The sequence below is a fragment of the Stylophora pistillata genome, chromosome 3 (genome assembly GCF_964205215.1).
Source record: "Stylophora pistillata chromosome 3, jaStyPist1.2, whole genome shotgun sequence".
Classification (NCBI taxonomy): domain Eukaryota; kingdom Metazoa; phylum Cnidaria; class Anthozoa; order Scleractinia; family Pocilloporidae; genus Stylophora; species Stylophora pistillata.
Window position 1 is genome coordinate 24,826,270 of NC_142521.1, and position 25,171 is coordinate 24,851,440.

A 25,171-nucleotide genomic window follows, 5' to 3' on the forward strand; every position below is an offset into this window, starting at 1 on the left:
AGAAAATAGATGAGCTAAACACGTATATGTGAATTAACACGAAGAGATTTTCAAGTATATAGAAGGAAAATGGAAAATAAAGAAGCAAAAAAAAAAATATATAAAGAAAGGAATTAAAAATATGACAAAGAAATGTAATGGATGTATTGTATATTAAGGTTGTTTGAATATTGACTGGAAAGGCGCGCCATAAAATTTCATACGGATTACCTTACGCGTCGTCTCTTTTTCTTTCCAGACCCCAGCCCGCACTAAAGCTGCAATGGATTATCAGGGGCTCTTTTGCTTGGCTTTTGGTGAGTGAACTAAAAATTTCGACATCTAATGACATTTCAAGGCAGAAATAACATTTACAAGCCTCGTTGCAGACTAGCACATTTGGTGAAAAAAGTGAAATGCAATTTGTTGTTTACAGTGATTCTGTCCTTCGCCTTCCTTGGACGTTGCAGAGTATCAGAACATGTCAGGAACCGAAGGGTGAGTGACTCTACTTAACTGTATTTAATTTGCAATAAGAATGCAGCAATTAGCGACTATCTCTGAGAAAGACAAGGTGAGTCACTCGAGCCTGAAAAAAATTAACTTATGAGTGGTTACTCGCTGCGAAAATAGTCAAGCATGTATGGCGCGTTGAGTGTTTGACCGTATATTTTCAGTTTTTGATATATGTGTTTCACATGGACAGAAGAAACCTTCGCTCGTCAATAACTAAAAGTATTTTAGGCGGATCTTTTTTCTTCGCGTATAACTCCGCTCCCCTCACTTCTCAGCCATTCAGTGTTAGAACAATTATAGTGGCAATAATTTTCCGCTCGAGTGTTTTTTTTTTCCAGACGTTAAAAGTCTGATCAAAATGCAATCGAACTTCACTTAGATCTTTAGAGTCATATGTTGTAATATTTTCGAGCCTTGAGGCATTTTAATGGATTGAATCATGGTGTGATTCGAGTGAATATTTGCGATTCTTGTGTAACCTACGCGGACCTTCAAGGCCGGAAAGGGGATAAAGAAAGTAGAGATATTCAAATGCGAGCTCCACGCGCAAACGTTGAGATCCTAACGTTTGTGCGTCGCGATCGTACTGATTATTCCCTACTCATCTCTTTCCTTTGCACGCCGGCCGCGCTGGGTTCTACATCGAAACAATACTGTGGCAATGAAGGTATGGTTAAGGTGTCTCGAAAAAAAAAAAAGTATCTTTTTAGTGAAGGGGAGGTTTCAGAAAGAACTAAAACTAGTTGATAAGATATTTGTTGCTTTCTTTCATGCGTGCGCCAAGAGGCTTTGGTTAGCATTAGTATCGCTTGAATAGAAATAGGGAGCCCAAAGGTTATTTACGAGGTTCGTGTTTCTGTCCTTTGTAAATTCATGTAATATATTAAAATGTACTCATGCCTCTCTTTTGTTCGTCGAGTCACATTTTGACAGCAGCAGAGCAGTTGCTTGTCGCGACCATGTGAGGCCTTTAGGAAAAAAACAAACATAACAACTGGGAAATTGTTTCACGATGTAAATAGAACTGTAAAGAAGGCAAAGAGGGGCAAACAAAAACAACACAGATAGACAGGTCATTTGATCTTCAATCACTTGCAACATACATCTGTTTTCTAATATACGGTGAATCCTAAGGCCGGTTGGCAATTTTTAAATCTGTCAACAGGTAGCGGAAGATAAGCGCGACCCCAGTTTAAAATTTGCCAACATTTTGCGTATTTCTTTTTTTTTTTTTTCTTTTTTTTTTTTTTTTGATGTGACTGTCACATTGTGGAAGACGCATTTATTGTCTGAGTAAAATTATAACAGGAAATACGTGATCTATAAGCTGACACTTCCCCCAGTAAAGCTAGTGCACCATTTGTTATGGTATTTTTCTGGGGCTGAAGAACAAAATTAAAAAGAGAAAGCCCGAAGGCAGCGAAAGCACGATTCTTTGTTGCCTAGTAATTAGCTCCAAAGAGCAAGATAGGTTTGTGATTAACGTATCGGCCCTTCAGCAAAGTTTTGATTGGAGTGTATTAGTTTGATGCACAGCCAAAATTTGGAAACTGCGAAGGTCACCTTGGCAATTTGTTCCTCGCAAAATATCTAAAAAAAAATTGTGAACTCTTTCTAGCGTTGGTGGTGTTCAAACGACAGTTTCCGTGACTTCGCTTATCAGTCTTAATTAGTAAGCTAAGTGTAACATGCCTTCATTAACTTTTGATCTTCAATAATTTTATCGTTATAAGGAAAGGGGCTCTTTTTTCCTGATGATAAGCGAAGAGAATCATTCGAATACATAGTGGATGACGGGAATACTTCATATTACCACCCCGTCTTCATCGGGGGTTAGAGCGCAGCCCGACATTTTTTTATTTATTGTCAGTGGTGTGGAATGATCTCTTGTTACCTTAGCTGCCGTTCCCTCATGCAACGCTCTCCCTGTCTACCCCCCCCCCGCCCCTTTTTTTTCAAGTTTGAATGGGAGCTTTGCTTAACGCCCCAGGGGAAGACTTCGAGAGAAAATTTTGGTTATTTTCTATCTAACTCTGACGAGAATGAAAAGCGTGTTTGGTAAACACGAGATAAATACAATGTTGTTTCTGAGTTTCCCTCTTTCAACGCTTAACTGAAAATACAAAACACGACTGTATTTATCCACTAACGCAGCTTTACTTTGCGACTATCTTTCAATTTCAGGCTTCGTCCCCAGCTCTGCCCAAAGTGAATACAACTGATCGTCTGAAGCAGCTGCGAGAGAAGATGAAGGCTGAGGGCATAAAGGCGTACATTATCCCCTCTGTTGATCAGCACATGGTGAGTGATTTAACTTGCAACTTTACGCCTGTGTTGTGACTACGTCACCTTTTGCAGACACAAGTAGTGCAACACATGTTCTCTCCTTTATTTATTTCAGAGTGAATATGTTGCTGGTCACTTTGAACGACGTCCATACATATCCGGGTTCACAGGCTCCGCCGGCAAGTACTAGTAACGCACCATTATATAGGATCAAGAGATTATAAACTGGCTCAGTTTATAATCTCTATTAAATATCGTGTTTCATATCCCTGCTTTGGCACTAGTGGCGCGAAAAAAAAATCCGGACTGTGGACCGTAGTAAAAGAAAAGTTGGACCAGTTTCGAGTGCGCCTTTAGCCGATCAGAGGATTAAAGATTTCTGCCCGTTGAAGTGCTTCAGAAAATAGTGATATAATTTGTCTTTGGTTGTTACTAAAATATATTAATTTTCGGCTCCAAAACGTACAGGCTATGTCTAGAAATATATTACTTTTCCATCTAAGAAGTAATTACTAACCGCAAATAAATCGGAGTGTTTTTAAAAGTCTATCTTTGATCACACTTAAAAGTAATAAATAATTCTTTTGGCCAGCGGATGGTATACAAGTAAAGACATGATGCTTGCAGCTGAGCTGCCTACAATAAGTTGCAGAAAAGAACGTGGAAAAAATTCACTCATCGACGGTATTCGGTCCCGTGCATCCTTGGCTTGTTGGGTAATACCACTGACTGAGTTACGTTGCCTCATGTTGAGAGCGAGGCAAATGTTAGTCTCTGTCTCTTAATTCTATCATATGTCACTCGTAGGTGATGCAGTGGTAACAATGAACAAAGCTGGAATGTGGACTGATGGTCGGTATTTCAATCAAGCTGGTATGCAGATGGACGACAATTGGACCTTAATGAAAGACGGTAGGCTGTCTTTAGTCCTTAATGCATAGACATAACAAATATATATAGCCGAACAAATATAACCTCCCGGTTAGCTCAATGGATAGAGCGCTGGACTGTTGTGCGGGAGGTCGAGGGTTCGACTCAGGGTCTTAAAAGACCAACACTCAGGGTCTTAAAATGTTGAGACGAATTTGCTACCTTTCTATAACATCAAGAAATGGTTAGTCCTCTCGGATAGCGAAGAATAAATGGAGGTCCCGTCTCCTGCAGGGTTGGGGTAGGAGACGTTAATTTCCCACACACGAGATTACTGTGTGATGGATGTCCTCCCCTGGGGTGGGATGGGTGGGATATTGGACGCACTTAATTTGGAGCCTCGCTCTGTTGTGAGACCCTCACCACACTCTGGTGAAAGTGATTAAATAACGACATTTTGTACGAACTCGTTACCCGAAAGTACTAGTCCTTAGTTTAGATCTGTGCGGGAACAAGCTTATTTTTTCATATGATATGCATTTGATTTATGAAAGGAATATCGATGTTTATTCCAGGTATGCCAGGCACACCGTCACAAGAAGAATGGCTAGCTAAGGTAATGTGATTCTGGCACCTAGTAAAATATCGACTGGACTGGATTAGTGAAACATGGACTGGATTAGTAAAACATGGATTAGTAAAATATGGATTAGTAAAACATGGATTAGTAGAACATGGATTAGTAAAACATGTATTAGTAAGACATGGATTAGTAAAACATGGATTAGTAAAACATGGATTAGTAAAACATGGATTAGTAAAACATGGATTAGTAAAACATGGATTAGTAAAACATGGATTAGTAAAATATGGATTAGTAAAACATGGAGTAGAAAACATGGATTAGTAAAACATGGATTGATAAAATGAACGCTAAGTAGGGTGAGTTACATTTTATCTTACTTTTAGTAGTATTTTATCTTACCTTTTTACTCTTACTTTTCAACCAAATTATTTCGCACAAAATAGACAGTTTCAATCGAAAACAACATTCCTTTACCATTGTTTTATTTGCGTGGAAAGTGACAGTTGTGAAATAGCCTGCGTACATCCAGGTTTAGTATATACTAACACAGTGGATAGCGTTGAAGGCGCGCTCTGATTGGCTAGTCAAACTCCGAATATCCTATGTTATTTACCTCCGAGAAACTCGGGAAAAAATGGCGTCCCGGTTGCATCCGTGACAAGCGAAAAAATCACTCAAATTAACGACGGTGGTGTATATTATCTCACTGTTTTAGTATATACTAAAACAACTATTCACCTCAGTGTCGGTGGTTAGCGGTGGATATTTACCTCGCCGCTTCGCGGCTCGGTAAATATCCACCACTAACCACCTCCACTTTGGTGAATAGTTGTTAAATATTACCTGTAATAACCATCTGCGCATCAGTGCACAAAAGCTTGTGTAAAGACCCCCTGCCTAGGATTTTGTGACCGTTGGTGATTGGTAGTTCTAACTCTACTGCTAATTGGCCAAAGGTTCTAGTTTAATGTTTCATGTCAAATTCAACATAACGTCCAACTCGTCGGGGGCTGAATTCAAGCAAGAGCCATGGGAAAAAGCGTTTTCTGAAGTCAAATGGTACTTTGAAATCGAGAGTCTTTTGCCGGAGCAAAAGGAGGCAATGAGGTTTTTTTAGAGCAAAAAAATGTGTTCGTTAACCTGCGTACAGGATACGGGAAGTCTTTGATAAGAGAGTTAAGAATAAACGGCGGCTGAACTAAGGCTGGTGCACGAAGGAATGTCAAGATTTTGCAAAAATCTAATTTAGATTTGCTCTGGAATGTTACGTGAATTGTTACATTAATTAGTGTTTACGGAGAGCTTTGTTAGATTGGGCGTATTTTGAGAATCTTTTGCACTCTGAATCGATGGGTAGCTGTTAAAATCACGCGTTGTAATTGACCGACGAGCTTGGTTCGGCGTTAAGTCGCTAAAACATTGTTAACTTCAATGCGGCTCTTCTTCGGCGTTAACTCGTTGGCATCGCTACATGCAGTCCTCTTACGTGTACCTTGAAGAGCTTCATTTTCTGGTTTGCCACATAGAGCGTGTATTTCTGATTCTACTTTTGCTTGTTGATCTATGACTGATCTTCGTTTTATCAATAGTTGACGACAAGACTTGCAAATAAACTTCCTCTGTCCGTAAGCAATCGAGAGGCTTTCCAACTCACATTTTACATCGAATTTAGCTTTTCCGTCGATAAGATATCTTTCAGTGTGGTGAAAGTCCTCCCGAGAAGACAAAACACAAATTATTTCCATATATAAGAGAACAGTCATCAATAAAAAACTGTTTCTACTCCAGGTCTAGCTAGTTGAGAGGTGAGAGGTGAGAAACACGTGAAATGACTTAAAACAAACATCATGACACTCGAGTAGACCTGGATCCGAGATATATGACCAATCAGATGGCACGTAAGAATGGGCCAATCACAGCGCGTACTCAAATCGGCGTACACTCTCACACAAGAAATCGTGCACTGTTGCTCAGATGGAGTTTAGCATAAGCAGCGGCTGAACTCAGGCTCGAAATAAACTGTGCTGACAAAAAACCACACGCGACTAAAACGTGACGCTTGAGTAACCGTACACGACTAAAACGTGACCCTAGACGGCCCAGAGTAACCGTTTCCTTCTTTGATTTCCTTCGCTAAGATTATGCAGTGCACGGAGTATTCTAAAATTTGACAAGACCTTACTTTTGCTGCTCTGAATCTTACATTTATTAGAGGTCAGAAAGCTTTCTCACTTTTTCATGCAGACTGAGAAAATATCAGTTTACCTTGCGGTCAAGGTCCACTTTCCATAATTTGGAAAGTACAATGTGATTGGCTAGGATTGGGAAAGGAATGTTAATTTCGGTGGAGCGGGCGTTTGTGGCGTTTGCGGCGTTTGTATTCTCGGTCGAGATGGCAACCTTTGAGAACCAGGCTTTAGTTGCGTTAATGAGGTGGCCGAACGGCCTCATCTAAATATTTTGCATTCGACGGATTTGGTCGACCATATGAAACGATTGTAGAAGACTAAAATATTTCTGGTTATGTTTTGAAAAGATTCATTGTGGTCCGAACTTTAAGGGGACACGGTCACGGTCTGCGCATGCTCGCGTAGCTGATCGAAACTTGAAAAAGTCATCCTGACTTTTTCAAGTTGCACTCAAAACTTCAAAATGGTGTCTAGCGGAGGATCCGGACATGGCGGTAAAGCATTAACTCAAGGTGGAAACGAAAGGTTGAAGACAGAGGGGAATACAAGAAAGCGTGACTGAGAAACCATAAGCGTATTTAAGTGGAAGAAAAGACATTTAAGTTGTGGCTGCAGGAAAAATTTGATGCAGGTTATGAGTCTTTCAGTTACAGCGATTTTACTGATAGGGAAATGAAATAATGCCAGATATCACAGAAATTTGTAGCATTTGCAAGGCAGATGTTTATTCTAGGTAGGTAGGCAGTCGTCGGACTATGTCCATGACTAGCGCAATTGCGACAAACACTTTCTCGGGGCTGAAAAGCCCAATTCTAGAACGGCAGACACGGCCGCATCCACTGCACACGAAGACACATGCCACTGGAACACACGTTGCTTTGTTCATTGCTGCTCTTCTCTTCGCTGTTCTATCATCGGCTTCAGCTTTCAGCCTTTCCTCTCCCGCCTGGAGTGCCAGACTGCACACAGACCTCCAATCACTCCGATCGGCAGCATGTAGCTCCCAGTTATCTGTTGGCAGGCCAGTGGCGAGCATATCTCTCTTGCATACGTCCTTGAAACGCAGCTTAGGTCTGCCAATAGGCCTCGGACCGGATTCCAACTTGCCATACAGCAGATCCTTAGGGATTCGCCCATCCTCCATCCAGTACACATGACCGAGCCACCTCAATCTGCGCTGTCTTAGCAGGGTGAACATCGAGGGTATATTTGCTCTTGCAAGTACCTCATTGTTAGAGTACCTTATCTGTCCATGAGACGGAGAGGATGCGACGAAGACATCTCATATGGAAGATGTTCAAGCTCTTCTCCTGACTAGCGTAGGTAGTCCAAGACACGCTACCAAACAATAAGGTGCTCACGATGCAGGCACGATAAACAGCAACTTTAGTTTGGGTAATTAGCTTGTTCTCCCAGACACGGGCAGACAGCTTAGCCATGGTGGTTGCAGCCTTACCAATTCTCTTTCCAATCTCCACTTCAAGGCAGTTGTTGTTTGAGGTGGTGGAGCCGAGATAGGTAAACTGTGTGACGACTTCCAAGGTGTAATCTTTGATCGATACGGCAGGCGTGGCTGCATTGTCCTGGCACATGACTTTCGTCTTCTTTAGGCTGATTGTAAGTCTGAAGGCCTCACATGCGTCGTAAAACTGATTGAGGAGGAGTTGGAGTTTTTCAGCGCTGTGAGCAACGAGGGTAACATCATCGGCAAAGAGAAGGTCACGGATGGCTACCTTGCGCACTTTGGTCTTGGCTCTAAGGCGTGCAGGGTTGAAGAGTTTACCATCAGAACGAGATCGTATCAGGATGCCTTCTTCAGAGGATTTGAAAGCATGATTTAGTAGAACTGAAAAGAAGATGTTGAAGAGAGTTGGGGCTAGCACACATCCTTGTTTTACGCCGCTGTTTATATCGAATGCCTCAGACCTGCCACAGACATTTGTAGCATTTGCAAGGCAGATGTTTATTCTACTACACATTATAATTGGAATACAGGTAAGCCTCGGGCGAACTCTACGGCTTTCGTAAATATAGGCAGATGACGACTGCTCGTTCGAATCCGGCTGAAGAAAAGGAATACACAAATTATTTCGTACGCATTTTGGACATTCAAGCCACAAAAGAAGTGAATGTATACATCTTTATATGCATGTATTCAACTTTATATGCATACCCTGTTTCAGCAAGGTTTATTGCTTGTTCCACATTTACATTCATTTGCACCACAGCACGTTTCTCCCTTTGCACGGGCACCCACGAGAACTATTTTCTTTGTGATTCGTCGTACAAGCACTTTTACATTTACAAAAGATCACCGATGGTTCCTCAGTAAAGAAATTCACTTTCGTGAGCATTTACTTTGGATAAACTTGATTTAAATGCAAAATATATGCAGAATTCTTCAACTCACCGATATTTCCATAATGGCGGTCGAGCGCGACAAGTCTCGGAGAGAGTGTATGCTACTGCGCATGTCAACTCGTGACAGTGTCCCTTTAAGAAGTGTGGAAGTTACGGTTATGCAGTTTTTGTCCCAACGCCAAACTGGAAAATCAATTACAAAATCTTTGTAGTTGAAGACAAACAGCTTCATTAAGGTGGCCAGACGGCATCGTCGTTATTGTTTGTTTTATTATGGCTTTCACTTCTATAGACTTATATCCATTGTAGTTTAACTTGTAAGAAAGGCAGATTTGATTAACGTCATGCAATAACTTGCAATTCAGTAAGCCGGGAATAAAAAAAGAGATCAGTTGTTAATCAGGTTTTTGCAAGACGATTCATATGTCCCGGAATCTCAAAAGATCTTGTATTTCGCCATTTACCCTCAAACCCATAGCAATCCGCATGAATAAGGGGTAATATGCAGGAACTATAGCTAACTAGTAGCTGGGATATGCCGAGGCATTCCGAAAACGCATGGAACACGCCGGAAGATAGTAAAACGCTGCGTATTCACAAGCCGAAAAAATGGTGAAGTACCAAGAAATTATACACGAGTCCATTGTGGTTTCTCAGGGGACCATTGGCCGCAAACGCGTGAGAAAGCTTTCTGACCTCTAATAAATGTAAGATTCAGAGCAGCAAAGGTAAGGTTTAGTCAAATTTGAGAATACTCCTTGCACTGAATAATCTTAGCGAAGGAAATCAGAGAAGGAAACGGTTACTCTGGGCCGTCCAGGGTCACGTTTTAGTCGTGTACGGTTACTCAAGCGTCACGTTTTAGTCGCGTGCGGTTTTTTTGTCAGCACAGTTTATTTCACAACTGTCACTTTCCACGCAAATAAAACAATGGCAAAGGAATGTTGTTTTCGACTGAAACCGCCTGCGGGTGGGCAAAGGCAACATCAGTACTGAAATGAAACTGTCTATTTTGTGCGAAATAATTTGGTTGAAAAGTAAGAGTAAAAAAGTAAGATAAAATACTACTAAAAGTAAGATAAAATGTAACTCGCCCTATTTAGCCTTCATTTTACCAATCAATGTTTCACTAATCCATGTTTTACTAATCCATGTTTTACTAATCCATGTTTTACTAATCCATGTTTTACTAATCCATGTTTTACTAATCCATGTTTTACTAATCCAGTCCAGTCCTTGTTTTACTAGATGCCTGAGACTCTACCATTCTTGTATGTCGAAATTTTGGGGATGGCGCCATTATCACTCGATTACATGTTTTTCAATATTCTCAGTGCCCTGTTGTTTGTGACTGATCGCTATTAGAAAATTGGATGGTGGGATTTTTCTCTACAAATTACGTCTTTTACCAAAGTTCTCACAGAAGGCTATCGCTCTATCAAGAATCAAAATAAGAAGGGATGGTCTATGGCATTTGTTACATCCGAGCCATCTTTTCAGCAATGAAGTGAACGTGGATTTTCATTATTCACTCCAGTGTATACGAATCCAGTGTGTACCTTTGTTTACAATCATGCCTTCAATTAACATATGCACTCATGCTCTTCTCTGCTAAAGGAAGGGTTTGATGAGAAATTTACCAGCCCCCAAAATTTGCTTTCTCAGATGCCACATTTCTTAAAATTATCTTTTCGTTCAACTGGAAAAAAAATAAATTCAATTAAGAGAAAGGCTACCTCTAGATTTTATTACCCTCTTATGCCAATAGAACCAAATGTTAACAATACTATTAAGAAGGGTTCACCCACGGTCTGGTCCAATACGTTGCTTTTTGGAATTTACCAGCGTATCTTTGAGCTTTTAAGGGAGGTATCATGACGAGATACACGTCTTGAGAATCCATGACTTTCTTGAAACCTAATTATATCCAGAATAGATATCTCCAAACGTTCCTGTTGTCTGGTATTAATTTTTAGGAACTTAAAGCCAATGATAAAGTTGGGGTAGACGCCAATCTTTTCTCCATCGGTGAGTTGTGAAAAGTAATGGAACATTCAGAGCATTTTTAAACGGAGGTATTCAAAGTAATACGGAATTCCATTATATTGTTTTTCCCTCAACCAATAACATGAAAAGAGCAAACTTATTTCCTTATAGTCACTCGCTCCTATGCACGCTCCAGGCGCCTCGTTCGGGTTCTTATTGGCTCCCAGCCATATCCTCGTTTTGCAATCGGTTGGTGACATTACTTCGGTCTATTTTCAAGGCCACGTAATCGAAATGAGCTCTCCGTAAGCTTGGAATTGGGACGTAGCTGGTCATGTGGGTATCCCACCGGTTAAGAATTCAGGATAAATAGAGTAAGTTACACAGTAGATACAGCTGATACGAATGATATTGCTAATATTGTTTTAAACATTCTGGTTTTTACAGATAAGTTCGAGACCATGAAAAAGGTAGGTAGAAATAAGAGATACCTTTAGGGAAATAACCCATACACTTTTGTCGAAGATTACGAATAGTTTACGCATCGTTCACGTAAATGATATGTCCCGGCAACATACGGTCAGGATCACCTCCCTTGCACAGTCTTTTTTAGTGCATTTGATGACATTTATCAGTAAGACCGAAACCTTTGAGAGTTGAGCACGCATCAAATGTTTGAATTCGGAACTTTTGATATCGGATTCGCAATGAAAATCACCTGTCATGGTCTCATATAGCTTTCGCCGTTCAATCTTATAGGAGCTTGAAAAGTCCACTATAACATTGACGGCTGTTTCCAAGAATCTGGTTGACGAAATATGGACAGAGGGTAGACCACCTCTGAGCAACGCTACAATATTCGTCTTGGAAATGGAGTACACAGGTTGAGAATACTTTATATTTCATAAATAGCGAGCATAGTGCGATGTCGACTTTCTTCGTTTCCTTCGGTCTTTTCCTCCACCTTTCCTCTCTTATCTTTTTAATATTTCTGTGTAATTTGTTCCAGGGAAGTCGTGGGAAGACAAAATAACAGATCTTCAAAATGAACTGACCTCAAATAATGCGACGGCGTTCATTGTGTACAAACTTGATGAAGTGGCTTGTAAGTGACTTGCCTTTGGTATTGGATTTTCAAGACGTAGCTGTAGTGAAGTTAACAAAAATTAAAGGCTCCTTGTGGGGAATTCGTGAGACACAGCGCTTATGTGCTCTAGTGATTTTTTAGTCCCTAACTGGTAGACAGACCCTAAAAGTCTGGGGATGAAGCCAACTGAGGCTTGTTCTAGTCCGCCTGTATAAATAAATTTGAATTTTGTACCCGATATCGGTGGAGTGGCAACAGACAATCTGTCACTGTATACCAAGAAAACGCGTTTTTGGTGTACATCACGTGTATCCAACTACACGTATTTGAAAGTGTGTGTTTGGGGACCCTCTCTTGTTTAAGGCGTTCTAGGCCTTTTCATCTATTTATTTTGTCCTTTTGTACATTTCAAACTCAGGATTGCAGTTTTGAGCGAAATTTGATGGGCCCCTGTTATTTAGGTGCAACAAGAATATTACTTTCGTGTCTCACTGAAATTGTTTTGAGACCATTCACGTGCTCGTTGTTGTGGGTTATAGGATTCGGAATTTATATCCAAATCGGTTTGCAACCGCCTTCGTGTTCATAGCACAATCTTGAAGCAGAACCTTAGTCTCGAACATCAGCTGAAATTTGATTCGTGTATTTGAAAGTCTACGAATATGTAAGATGGCAGCGAAGGGTCTCAGAGAAATTTGTACACGAAATGCCGGGTTTTGATATGAGGTAATTTGATGTTATTAGGGTTGTTGAACCTAAGAGGAAAAGATGTTCCATCTAACCCTTTCTTCTTCGCGTTCGTCATCGTCACCAAGGACAAAGTCAAGTAAGTCCGAGGCTGGAAAATATCAATTGAACATTCGACTGCAACTGTTGTCGTAAAGTATTGTGCAATTTCTGAAATTTACACGTAGGTTCTTCATAGAGCTTTACCCACAAGCAATTTAAACAAATATGTCCTAGAATTAGTGAAACGTGGGGAAGGAAATTGATTCCCTGAAAGGTTATGGAGAGATTGTTGGTTACTTAAGATAAAAGTACCTATAAGTCCTGGAGAATTTGGCTTCTCCTTATCGTCTTCTCCGCAAAAAGCGTCGTTGATCGATGAAATTCTTCGTATCAAAATACACTGGAACCCATTTTAGCTTTCTTATCAGGATTTCTCTGGTTTATTCTTGTCAACAGTACCTTAGCGAAGTGTTACAAAACGTTGCCAAGTGAAACGAGTGTTTTTTCTTGTACAGAGTTTATGTTGAAGACTCCAAGTTAACCGAGGACGTTAGAGAACATTTAGACAACGTTGAGTTACGTCCTTATAACACATCCGTTCTGATTGCTGACATTAAAGCAGAAGCAACTAAAGCCAACGCAAAAATATGGGTAAGTTAAGGCGGTCGTTATTTCTTCTGGGTTTTACTCTTCACAGTACTTGGTTGTGTTATGGAAAAGCATTGTTCTATTTTTTTAACTAGAGACTGATTAAACAATTAGCTTATTCACTCTAGATTTCTACGTAAGTTAGTTGATGGGGGCAAAACCCTCGACGACGGCAGAAACCCTAAGCTCATAATTTTTTTTGTTCAATAGATCATAACCGCTTTCCCAATGTCTTTTAAAATGATGCACACGTCACTGACGCTGCAATGAGACGTATCAGCGATGAGTTCTGTGTTATTGACGAGCAGTTCATGTACTCTGATTTCAGAGTAACATTTCATTGACCTAAGACAGCTGTTTATATCACCAATGTGGCGTGGCCTTTTACTATTTTAATCTCTCGATTTTGTGGTAAAAATGGGAGCAACTACAGAATACAGAGCCATTGAGGTCCACCTTGTCGGCATGCTTTGAAGAACGAGGCAGAAAACAAAAGGATGCATTGTCACGTGTCACACACGCAGTCCCGATGCTCCGACACTGGATTTCGGTTAAAAAAAATACTTTAGCTGTTCGCTGTTCTTCCCTCCAAGTCCCGTGCAAAACGCCGATACCAGGGCTCGAAATTTAAAAAAATTCCAAGTCGCCTTTTGGCGACTATCAGAGAAAAATGGTCGCCAAGTGCAAAAATGCAGTCGCCAGATAGTAGAAGATCAGAAAGCAGATTAGAGCCTTATTCAATTGGCGTTGTTGTTCGGCTTCTCGCGGATTGTGGCTGCGATTGTGGGGTAGACCGAAATACTCGATCTTGAATGTCGTCTCGGAAGACGCAATTTGAAAGCCATTTCAAGTTTTAGCTTAAAGGTAAACAGACTTAATTTGCATTTCCTTCGGCAGAAAAGCAGAAACGAGACTTAAGAAATTTTTCTCATCTACAATCTTTTATTTATCAGAGGAAGTTAGTTTGCTCGCCAAAGTGGCGACTAAACTCGAACTTTTAGTCGCCAAGTTAAAAGTTTTAGTCGCATTGGCGACCGTATCGGTCGCAATTTCGAGCCCTGGATACTACGCCGAATTGCTTGATACCCAGATTGTATAGCACTGGACGGTGAAGGTTTTAATCGAGTTGTGATTGATTTTGACCATTTCTTTTCTTGATTTTTTTACCCCTGTGCGAAATATAAATGAAATGATCTTTATTAGGGCTCCGACAAGGCTTTTCAGTCCTAATTTACACAAATGCATAGGTTACTGTCTACAATAGGAAAACTACCTATCAATCCTAATTTACAAATGAATATTAAAGATTATCTACGATAAAAGGGCGCTCAGTCTTAATTAACTATTTGAAAATATAATCGGAAAAGATAATCGTCAATTTCCTCCTAAACATTGCTAGGTTATTACAATCAGTGATAGCAGTCGGCAATGAGTTCCACATAGTTACTGACCGGTACACATGCACTTTCTAAATGCACTATCTATCACGATAGTCGCTATCCTGGCGATCGTAATTCTGTCTGCCAATACTTCTTTACTGAATGGAAACTTATCCAGTGTAGTTGCTAGCGTTGCACTGCCTTCAAGAAGGTTACGAGGAACTGGTTGTAAGTTTTCGCTTTGAGTTCTAATGGCGGGTACACCAGAAAGCGGTTGCCCGAGTGTCACCCAGTTTCTGAGCTCTCAGATAAGGACTATCAACCATAGCTTAACGTGTGGTGTTTTAACGATGCTATTACATTTTTTTTTGTCTTTTTTCGTCACCAGTTGAGCAAGTATGCTAGCCCTTACTCTGCCATGCACGCAATAGGTCAGGTAGGTAATAAACTTTGCGGCTTAAAAGGATGTAGGGATTTTGGACGTAAACAGTTTATCGGTATACTACCACTCAACTGTCTTTGTGGACATCAATTCAACAATATTCTTAGAAGTTCTTTATTTTTTACTTCAAATGATAGGAAGACAAGGTACTGTTGAAGGACTCACCCATAGCATTGCCAAAGTCGATCAAAAACTCCGTAGAAATCAAAGGAATGAAGAACGCTTACGTAAGTCTGACGTTGTTTTCCGTTTATAACATTTTTAACGATAATTTCTATCCTTCAATTCTATCTCCGGAGGCAGCGTTCAGAAGAAACAACCCACCACCTCGCAGTGGTGGCTATTTTCCGGCTTGAGTACGATTACAAGTCCCAGAAATGACTTCCCTGAGTTAGAGCTACATTGAGAGAGAGAGAGAACTGTCACTGCAAGTCTACAAGTCTAACCCAAACTGTCTCCGGAGATACTTCCAACCACAATTCGCTTTTTGACGTCCATGTTTTATGGTTGAAACATAACAGGGTTCCAACGGTAGAACTATGAAAGATATCGCCTTTAGAAAAAATTTATGAGAGATAAAAAAGAACGTCTTACTATACATTTAAGGGAGCTTCTGTTGCATCTTCCATTTGTTCCTACTTTTACAATTTTCCACGCTATCTCCATTTTTCCAGTGAGCCCTGGGCTCCAGGCTCAATAATCAACTGCTGCTCGGGAAATGAGCCCTCGCCTCTCCCTTGCGAAACGAAAACTAAAGTCGTGGACCGACGAAGATCGAACCTATCAGCCTTTGATTGGCTTATTTTTCACTTTTCCTACTTTGATGACCTAAGTGCCACTCTCGCTAAGAGCGGTCCTCTCGACTTCCCGCCCCAAAAATATTTTCTTTAATTTTTTCCTATGCAAAGGGTTTAAGACACCTATTTGAAAAACAGTTTGGTTGTTTTCCAATTCTCTTTTTTTGGCTCGCCACGAGCGAAAATTGACCTTTGGCTAGACCACTCGTGCAGACAAAGATCGAAAGTGTAAATTTCACAGCTTTTGTCGAGCGCGCTGCGACTGTAATAGTGTACTTAACGGAATTCTCTCTTGCTTCAAGTTACAAGCTATATTCAGTCAGTTCACAGACAAAATATGGAAACTTCATTTGAAATCCTATTCATACCAGCGTGATCAGACGAGACCCTTCCCTTCGACCTTTATTTGTATGTCAAAAATTAACAGATTTAAAAGAAAGAATTTTCAAAATGCAGGCGTAAATCGGGCTAAAAAAACATATCGGAGGATAGTTTATACACCAATGAGGTCACCGATTGCCTCAAACCTGGGGGTATCTCTCTACCTTTCATCCACCATTGTCTTGAAATTAATGCAAATCAGAAAGAAAGTCAAAATTAAGTACATCAATAATTTCAGCTTTTTCCACAATTTTGCCAGTGAAAGGGATGATCTTCGTGTCTCAAAAGCCTATGAAGTTGGCAAGGGCAAATTAATACCATGCTCAGCCGGAGCTCATTCTTGAGAGGCAAGGCCCCGTTGTATTCAGAGAAGTTGAGAATTATGGTTTCTTCGCCAGAGTTCCGCGGGTCATAAAACAGAATCGCAATCATAGTTTTAGCGATAATTAAGAGGACAAGGACAAAGATACTGCTAAATATGAGTTCACTTCTTCAGAAAAACTCCAAGATCATGTACACCTTGGGGAGCACAGCAAGAGAGAAGCATCAGAGAGCCTTTTCGATGGCCTTAGACGTGACTGGACAATGAAATTTTTCTCCCTAACTCTTGAATCAAAGATAACAACACCCGAAGTGACGGGCGAAGTTGAAGTGACTAAAGTGTGTAAGATGGGCTGGGCCCTTCAGAAACCGAAAGGCAGTGGAACACGATTTACCGAGAAAGTGAAGGGGTATATATCAAGTAGTTTTCATACCCGTGGAAGAACAGGTAGAAAAGCCGATCCCACGCACGTTGCAGCAAAAATGAGAAGGGCGAGAGGCAGATGATACTTGAAAATTCACCAGAAATGAATGGCTAACGAAGAGCTAGGTTCGAAGCTTTTTCTCGAGGTTTTCTGCTTTGAAACGAAGAAAAGCCACAGTCCCGAGAGATCCAGAGCAGGATGCAAACGACAATGATGACCACGACGACGACGACGACGGAAGTTTCATCGAAGAAGAAAGCGGTTACCTCGAACACGAAGCAAGGAAAAAGGATGTAGTGGATGTTATTTCCGAAATCGGACTTGCTCATCCAGCACTATATGATGGACACAATATTTGCGAACATATTACAAATGACACGTTAGGGAAGTTTAAAGTCACCACGCTGAGGAAAATGAGTGCTATTTTTGACATTTGTTTCGAAGGCAGAGATTTGAAGGCCACATTACTCAAGAAACTGAGTGACATGGTAACGAATGCACATGTTTCCAAGAAATTTAGGAAGGCTATCTCTAACTCTGTACTTGATTCCATGTCATGACTTTCGATCGTTACATTATCTAGTTTTCATGTATTTTATATACGGAGATAAGTTACATTCGCAGTGGGGATAGTTAGTGGAAACAGAAGCTAAGGGACCTGTCACTTATACTCATATACCTCGACTTTATACTTATTTATTAACATTTGAATCACAGGACACTCGAATCAATTAGCACAATCACGCAACGCAATATTTGCCTAGCTGGTTTTGATAGTCGCAGGAAAAGGTTAAGTTTGCCGCACAAGAACGTTGAGGACTGTAACAACATAAAATTTCTTGTGATGGCAGCAAATGTTCAGAAAGGAGGGCCTGTTGATTGCATTCCGTGTGCTAAACCTCGGTAGAAACTGCAAAAATTCTTACAGAAGAATGTTTTGTAAACAACCCCGCAGCGTACATGTATTTTAACTTGTTTTTGTGTCCTTTTAAGCTACACAGTATGTTTGCAATGAACAGAAAGCCAAATTGGATTCTTTAATATTGATCTTCTCCTCTCTGTACGTGGCTCTTGACCTGGTTCAAGGAAAATTATCGAGGAAGCTCCTTCCGATCGCCTTTGTTTAATATAAGTCATGCAAGCGTTATGACTGATTATGTTTATGCAACGTTTTAGGATAACTCGCGATTTATTTTCTATCCAACTGTTATGAAAACCTAAAATACTTTACTTAGAAGATAAACAAACGAAGTTTGAACGGTCAAAGACATATCTTGGTAATTTTTCAGAGTTATGCAAATGAGGTTCGACACATGCGTGATTAAGTAAAGATATTGATTTGCGTTGTTTTCAAGATGATGGTGGATTAAAGCTAGAGAGATACCCGCAGGTTTGAGGCAATCGGTGACCTCATTGGTGTATAAACGATCCTCCGATATGTTTTTTTTAGCCCGATTTGCGCCTGCATTTTGAGAATTCTTTCTTTTAAATCTGTTAATTTTTGATATACAAATTAAGGTCGAAGGAAAGGGTCTCTTCTGACCACGCTGATATGAATAGGATTTTAAGTGAAGTCTCTATATTTTGTCTGTAAACTGACTGAATATAGCTTATAACTTGAAGCAAGAGAGAATTCCGTGAAGTACACTATTACAGTCGCAGCGCACTCGACAAAAGCTGTGAAATTTACACTTTCGATGGCTACACAGATGGTCTAGCCAAAAGTCAATTTTCGCTCGTGGCGAGGCAAAAAAAGAGAATTGGAAAAGAAACAAACTATTTTTTAACCATGTGTCCCAAACCCTTTTCATAGGAAAAAAACTAAGGAAATTTTTTTTTTTTAATAGGAGAAGTCAAGAGGACCGCTCGTAGCAGGAGTGGCACTTAATTCTCTTACTTCTCCAGGCTCAGTCTTCTTTAAGTATTCCCTATCCTTCTGTCTAATCCCTCACGCAACTACCGTTCAGCAAATCGCGCTATTTATTGTTCTGTTTTTGTTCTTGGCTTGAATGAAAATATTGGTTATTTGTGGCGAAGTTAACAGAGACATATACCTTTCCTCTTCTACAGCTTAAGGACAGCGTTGCTATTGTAGAGTTTTTCTATTGGTTAAAGAATGAGGTAAGTAAGTGTGAAGTAAGCATACTCACATGTGAATACCAATAAACATCAAGTTAACAGCTTTGAGGAAGGGTATGGACCTGGTGAGGTTAGGAACGATTTAATGAATCTCCAGGAAAAAGTTTGTTTTAAGAGAGTTGCTGGATCTCTGGTTATCATGGTAGATGATGGTTAGTAATATTTTGTTAATCTACTACGTATCGTTCCACTTGCAGACTCCTGATCATATAATCTTCCTTTTGTTGTGCGTGTCACATGGCATGGGATATTGTTGCGTTTGCCTTCCTTTTCTGTTCTATCTATCATTGCCTTCCTTTTCTGTTCTATCATCATCCATTATCGTGATCAAATTTGTATTTTCCTTTATTTTTAAAAAGTATTTTATCTATTAGACCCAAGTCAAGCACTGAACAGAGGTAATCTTGTTAGAATAAAAATGGAAAAAAAAATTTCAGTGGGGGAGCGGGTTCAAACCTCCCTTACAGAAATATAGAAACGTAAACCACCCTAATCAGGGCTGTTATAAATTGCCTTAATCGAACAGTTATGATGTGGAAAACTGCTTCCGTGTCTTTTTCGGTAGGTGGCTAAAGGTAACGATATTACAGAATTGTCATCGGTGGCTAAACTGGAAGAATTTAAAAGGTGATTACTCCGTGATTTTGTAACTATTGTGGTACTGTCGATCAGTCACGGTAACAACACCGAAGAACTTAACATAACAAGAGCATGGCCTCAAGATGGCCGGCTCACTAAAACAACTATCGGTAGTATACGTTAGAGATTTTTTATCCTTCCCAAGTTCTGCTGTCATTGTCTTTTTTTTTTTTTTTTTTTTTCTATTTTGGATAATCTCGACACTGTCCGTGTTACAGACATGAATATAGAGGTAGATACGGCACCAACTGGTCTGCTATTTAATTTGCGATAACTTTTTTTCATTTTTCCAAATTAACATCTTTATATCATTGATGTTATCAGCGCACAGGAGGGCTATAAGGGCTACAGTTTTGACACCATCGCTGGGTTTGGTCCAAATGGAGCTATTATTCATTACAGGTAGGTTGGTGCACGGGTTCTGCGAGGTTTATATGACCTTCTGCATCGTGATTTATACGAGGACCTGAAAAATTACTGCAAAAATACTACTAAAAACAAAAAAGATCAACACAACAGCTGTGGTAAACTTTTTCTTCTGAAACTAAAACCTTCCTACCCGTTTCATGAGATTGGTAAGTTTTACTGACGAGTCGTTAGTAATTCGCTTTGTCATGCTTTTTAATGGGACTTTGTGCCCTGATACAAAGGGCAAAGTGGAAAAAACTACCTTTTTTTTTTTTTTTTTTTTGGCATGTGCGATTTTCTCTTTTTGTAGACAGGGTCAGAGGCTTTATTGGCTGGTATACTTCCATTTTAAAAAAACCGTAACAAACTTTCGTCGGGCTTTCCGTTGAAGTCTTTTTCATTCTTCTCACCACAGGAACTTTTCATTGCGTTGCTTTTATTTTTAGTCTTGAGGTTACAAACCAGAGTTAACAAATTCTTGACTGACAATTGTAATTATATCGTGATCAAAGTTTATTACATGAATTAACAAGGGCTTGAAAACGTCTTGCACCGTACGAATGGATCGTCTTGGATGATCATGTAAATAAGGTTGTTCAATATTTTCTTCTAGTTAATCTTTGTTTTGATGTGCTTTGTATAGACCGGAGGAGAGCACAAACTTGAAAATCACAGATAAGAACACCTTCCTTGTTGACACTGGATCACAATTCTTGTAAGTGTTAACTGTGCCTCTAAGGCGTCCTTCGCAACCCCCCCCCCCCCTCTTGTATGATAAACTTCTGTTGGAACAATTCCTTTCTCAACATTCCTAGGCGTTATATCCTATCATAACGACCTATATCTATTTTCACTGTCTCGAAAGGCAGATGGAATCTTAAAACACTCGGTTCGAAGCCCGCTTAAATAATGAAAACTGAAATAGCAACAGTCGGACAACGTTTATTGACTCTCTTGAATGCTTACTTCAGTTTGGTAACAGTCGTCTACACTCTCTTGGAGATCAAATTATTTCTGGCTTTCAGTAGAGAGCTACCATAATAATGCAACAGGCGTAACGATACATAGTAATTTGGTTTAATCAAGTGAATTGATAATGTAAATTGGCCACCATAAAGTGTTTAGAAGCTGACGTGTCAACCGTTAGCCCCCGTCTTTCAAAGGGCTATCACTCGAAACGTCGATTTTTAAACTTTTTACGGTGGCCAATTAACATTATCAACTCAGTTGATAAAACGAAATTACCTTTTTACGCGCACCAATTTTTTCTATAGAAACTTACCCCCCTTTGTTGATTTGTAACGATATACACTTTACTACTTTAATTACAATCGTGCAGAGACGGAACTACGGATACAACTCGCACGGTGCACTTTGGAACACCTACAGCTCATCAAAAGGTATAGTTTTGCTAGATTAAGCTGCGTATTCACCTATAGCCGTTGTAAGAGCAAGGGTTGAACAATATCCATTCACAGATGCAAGATTTTTATGACAAGTGTTCCTTTAGAAGTGTAGATAAAAAATTACAAGCTTGTCTTTGAAAACTTCTCTATATAACTGGCGACTTAACCGTCTGTTGGAGTTGAAAGATTGTTGAGCAACAAAACCTCCTATCCAGGTAACTTATCGATTTGAAATGATCGATACAGAGTTATATCAAAGAAATTGTTAAAGGTTTGAATGGAGTTTGTGCTCCAAAACAATTACTTTTGTTTAAAACTCATTATCGCACTCTATTAATTTTAAACACTAAGGAACACAAATTTAAACGAGGGTGTCATTGATCCACAAGGTGTAGAGCCCAAATCTTTCTTTTTACATGGAAAAGGTACTAGGTGACTGTGAATTTAATGTGCCACACGATCTCGATTCACAGAATGCCTAGACACGTGTCTTGAAGGGTCAAATTGACCTCGCGTTGACTATTTTTCCGGAAACCACTCAAGGTTGGTATTGTAGCACCCGTAATTGATAAGAGAGGTGCAAGAGAATGTTTGGGAGGTAGAAAGCTACTTGTTTGGTTGTGAACGCCAATTAATATCATCCCACGTTCTCAACAGGCCGATTTCTAGATGTTGTCGCCCGAAAAGAATTGTGGAGAAATGGCCTGGACTACAGGCACGGCACCGGACACGGAATAGGAATGTTTTTAAGCGTACATGAAGGTGAGGCTGGAAAAATGGCGAGAGTATCTTAATCTGATTAAAAAAAAAAAAAGGAAAAATAGCGTTATTTTGATTTACTGATCTACAGTGTAGGACCCCAGAAGATATCCGTTGGTTGTCCAAAGCCTTGGGAAAAACCTATCGTTCCTGGAATGTTCCAGTCAGATGGTAAGCTTATTGTGATCTTCTCGGCAGTCAGAACTTGTTAAAATTTCATCGGCATCGTTCTCCTATCTGTATGCGATAGAAAGAAAGAACGTAGCAGAGGGAATATATTTCAAGGGTGCGTGCGAGAATCGCAGTCATATAGGTCATGGGATTTACATAAGTTACTTGGCAATAAAGTCTTGTGTTATTTTATATTCCCACACGAAAATATTGGGTGACTCCTTTTTATTCAGAACCAGGATATTATGAAGATGGAAAGTTTGGTATCCGACTGGAAACAGTTATCATGGCTGTAGACGCTGAAACCAAGGTAAGGCGATTGGTCACGCAAAAAGCTAGAGTAAAATTGTCGTACGAATCCTTCACAGCAATTATCTCAGCTCGATACCAAACACACCTCTTGATGTAGAATGGGAACGTTTTGCATGATTAGCTCAAACGACGGTTGCGAAAAAAATGCGAATTTTGACAAAAGTTTTTTTTTTTTTACCTTGGTTGTCAGTGTGGCAACGGCTGCGAGAGTTTTTTTTAACACCAAAAAGAAATTCTTACCTTTTTTTAAGGTCTTACCTTGTGTGGAGTCACATAACTATTGCATTCTTTATTTAGCCATTAAATAGGTTTGCCCATTTCCAAAATACTTAGGTCAGATAATACCTTTCTAAGATTCTTGCAATCGCTATAGCTCGTTGACACACCGTTCTATTCTTCGGAAGTAGAAGATGTCTATACCTTTTGTGAGGTAACGACACTGTGTTGATCGATGGTATTCATTGTCTATCTTTCTTAGAACACCTTCAACGATGTTAAATACGTGAAATTTGAACCTGTGTCCTTTGTGAGTACAATAATGTCGACTTTGTAATTGCAAGACGGGTAATGAAATACTACTTTTAATTCTTATTTTTTTCCCCTACGGTTTGGTTTTCTCGAGCTTGGAGTTTTTTCGTAAAGTGCTGAGGACATTTGTGTCTTTCTTCTCTTGGCTCTTGCAACGTTTTTTTTATTCATAATGAGAGGGAAAAGTATGATAGAGGATGAGTGAAACAGTTCGGCGGGATGGGATTAACATATAATTTAATGGCAGCGGTGAGCAAGCATAACGCTGATGTAATACGGAAGTTATGTTTAAATGAAGTATTTTTCAGTCGTTGACATACGCACCAAACGGCTAGGACACCGATGTCAGATCACACCTGATAGATCCTAAATTTGGCGCAAGACAAAAAGAGGGCAGAGCACATGAATGCGCTGACATGACATGTTTGATCGACAGGTGCCGTATTGGAAGAAACTAATCGACTTGAGCATTATGGCTCCCGAGGAGGTAATTAGGGTTGTCACGCAGTAAACTTTGAGAAACAAAGGTCGCGAAACACGATATGGGGGAGACACCTATCCTATAGAGATTTGGTTCGTGAATTAATGGTCCCGCTACTTGGTTTCTCGTCCAACTTTACGAATTATTTCCTTTTGAAGGACTTGAGACATTTTTTTTTGGCTTAGTTTGCCTCCAACACTTCTCATTCGATTACTTCACATAGACAACCGTTCAAAATCATGGAAAAAGGAAAAAAATTGACTATAACAGAAGCGCGTAGGAGAGAGAAAGAGAAAATGATTATGAAATTCTTGAAAAAGAAGTCAAACCCTTTCACCCCAAGGGGATTATTCTTCTGCTTTGGATTACACTACTTGCTTAGTATCCTCCTCTTCTCTCTCCCTCCCTCCCTCTCTCCCCCCCCCCCCCCTCTCTTCTCTCTCTTACTCTCTCGATGGACCAAATCTCCTCCCATCCGTACCGATTCTTGAGAGAACAATAGACAACGAACAGTCAAAATCGGAATCGAAATATTGAATTGAAATGAAGCTTTCTCAAAGGCATCGGTGACTAACTCATTTGCTTCTTATTGCAGATTAATTGGCGGAATAATTACCACAAACAGTGCCGGGAGAAGGTTGGCAAAATGTTAAAAGACCAAGGAAAGGAGGACGTTTATAAATGGTTGCTACAAGAAACTGAACCAATTTCCACGGAAGGAAGTGGTGGTGGCGCAGTAAATGGTGCACAGGTGCTCGCCGTCTCTGTTATAAAGATCTCGTTTCCTTTCATTTCCTTGTTTTCCCTTCTGTGAAACGGCATGTTAGCTGACGGAATACTTGTTCCAAGGCAGTGAAGATTTTCGAAAGTCAGGTAGCGTTAGAATAGCCATTTCATGTAATAGGAAGTCTTATTTTATCATTTCAGCCAAGTTGTTAGTTTCAATGATACAAATGATGTAGCTCAATTTGTTTTGGCTTGAAAACTTCTTAACCAATTTGTTTTGGATGTTCGTGTAACTCGGATCTATTTCCATAATCCGAGCCAAGAGGAAAACGAGACTAAACAAAATTTTGAACTACATAATATAACATAGTAACTGAACTCATTTTTACCACAGTTTCGTAGATTTTGTCAACGTTTGTGTAGGGTGAACAAGGTATCCTTTATCAGCGGTTCTGCATGGACTAGTTCAAAGTGTTTTAAAAACAGTAATGCCTTTTTATTCAGTTTTAATCATTTTGTTTTGTACGTGTACCAAGAGGAGAGGAGAACGCGAAAGCTCGTGCATCTTAACGTACTTGTGGTATCCGCTACATTCAATAAAGATGTATTCTTTAGCCTAA

General features: G+C 39.9%; 1 protein-coding gene across 1 annotated transcript; it reads left to right on the forward strand.

Moving 5' to 3' along the window:
- Nucleotides 1-198: 198 nt before the first annotated feature.
- Nucleotides 199-25,171, forward strand: LOC111342573 (xaa-Pro aminopeptidase 1). The gene is given in 26 exon segments (XM_088753778.1): nucleotides 199-296; nucleotides 416-477; nucleotides 2,680-2,796; nucleotides 2,897-2,960; nucleotides 3,589-3,693; nucleotides 4,227-4,267; nucleotides 10,764-10,815; nucleotides 11,221-11,243; nucleotides 11,533-11,656; nucleotides 11,783-11,878; nucleotides 12,605-12,686; nucleotides 13,105-13,240; nucleotides 15,005-15,052; nucleotides 15,196-15,285; nucleotides 19,053-19,103; nucleotides 19,687-19,748; nucleotides 20,085-20,162; nucleotides 20,812-20,883; nucleotides 21,508-21,568; nucleotides 22,048-22,117; nucleotides 22,232-22,336; nucleotides 22,430-22,504; nucleotides 22,738-22,814; nucleotides 23,295-23,342; nucleotides 23,781-23,831; nucleotides 24,421-25,171. Coding segments are annotated over 26 exon segments (2,043 nt in total). The 5' UTR covers nucleotides 199-262; the 3' UTR covers nucleotides 24,640-25,171.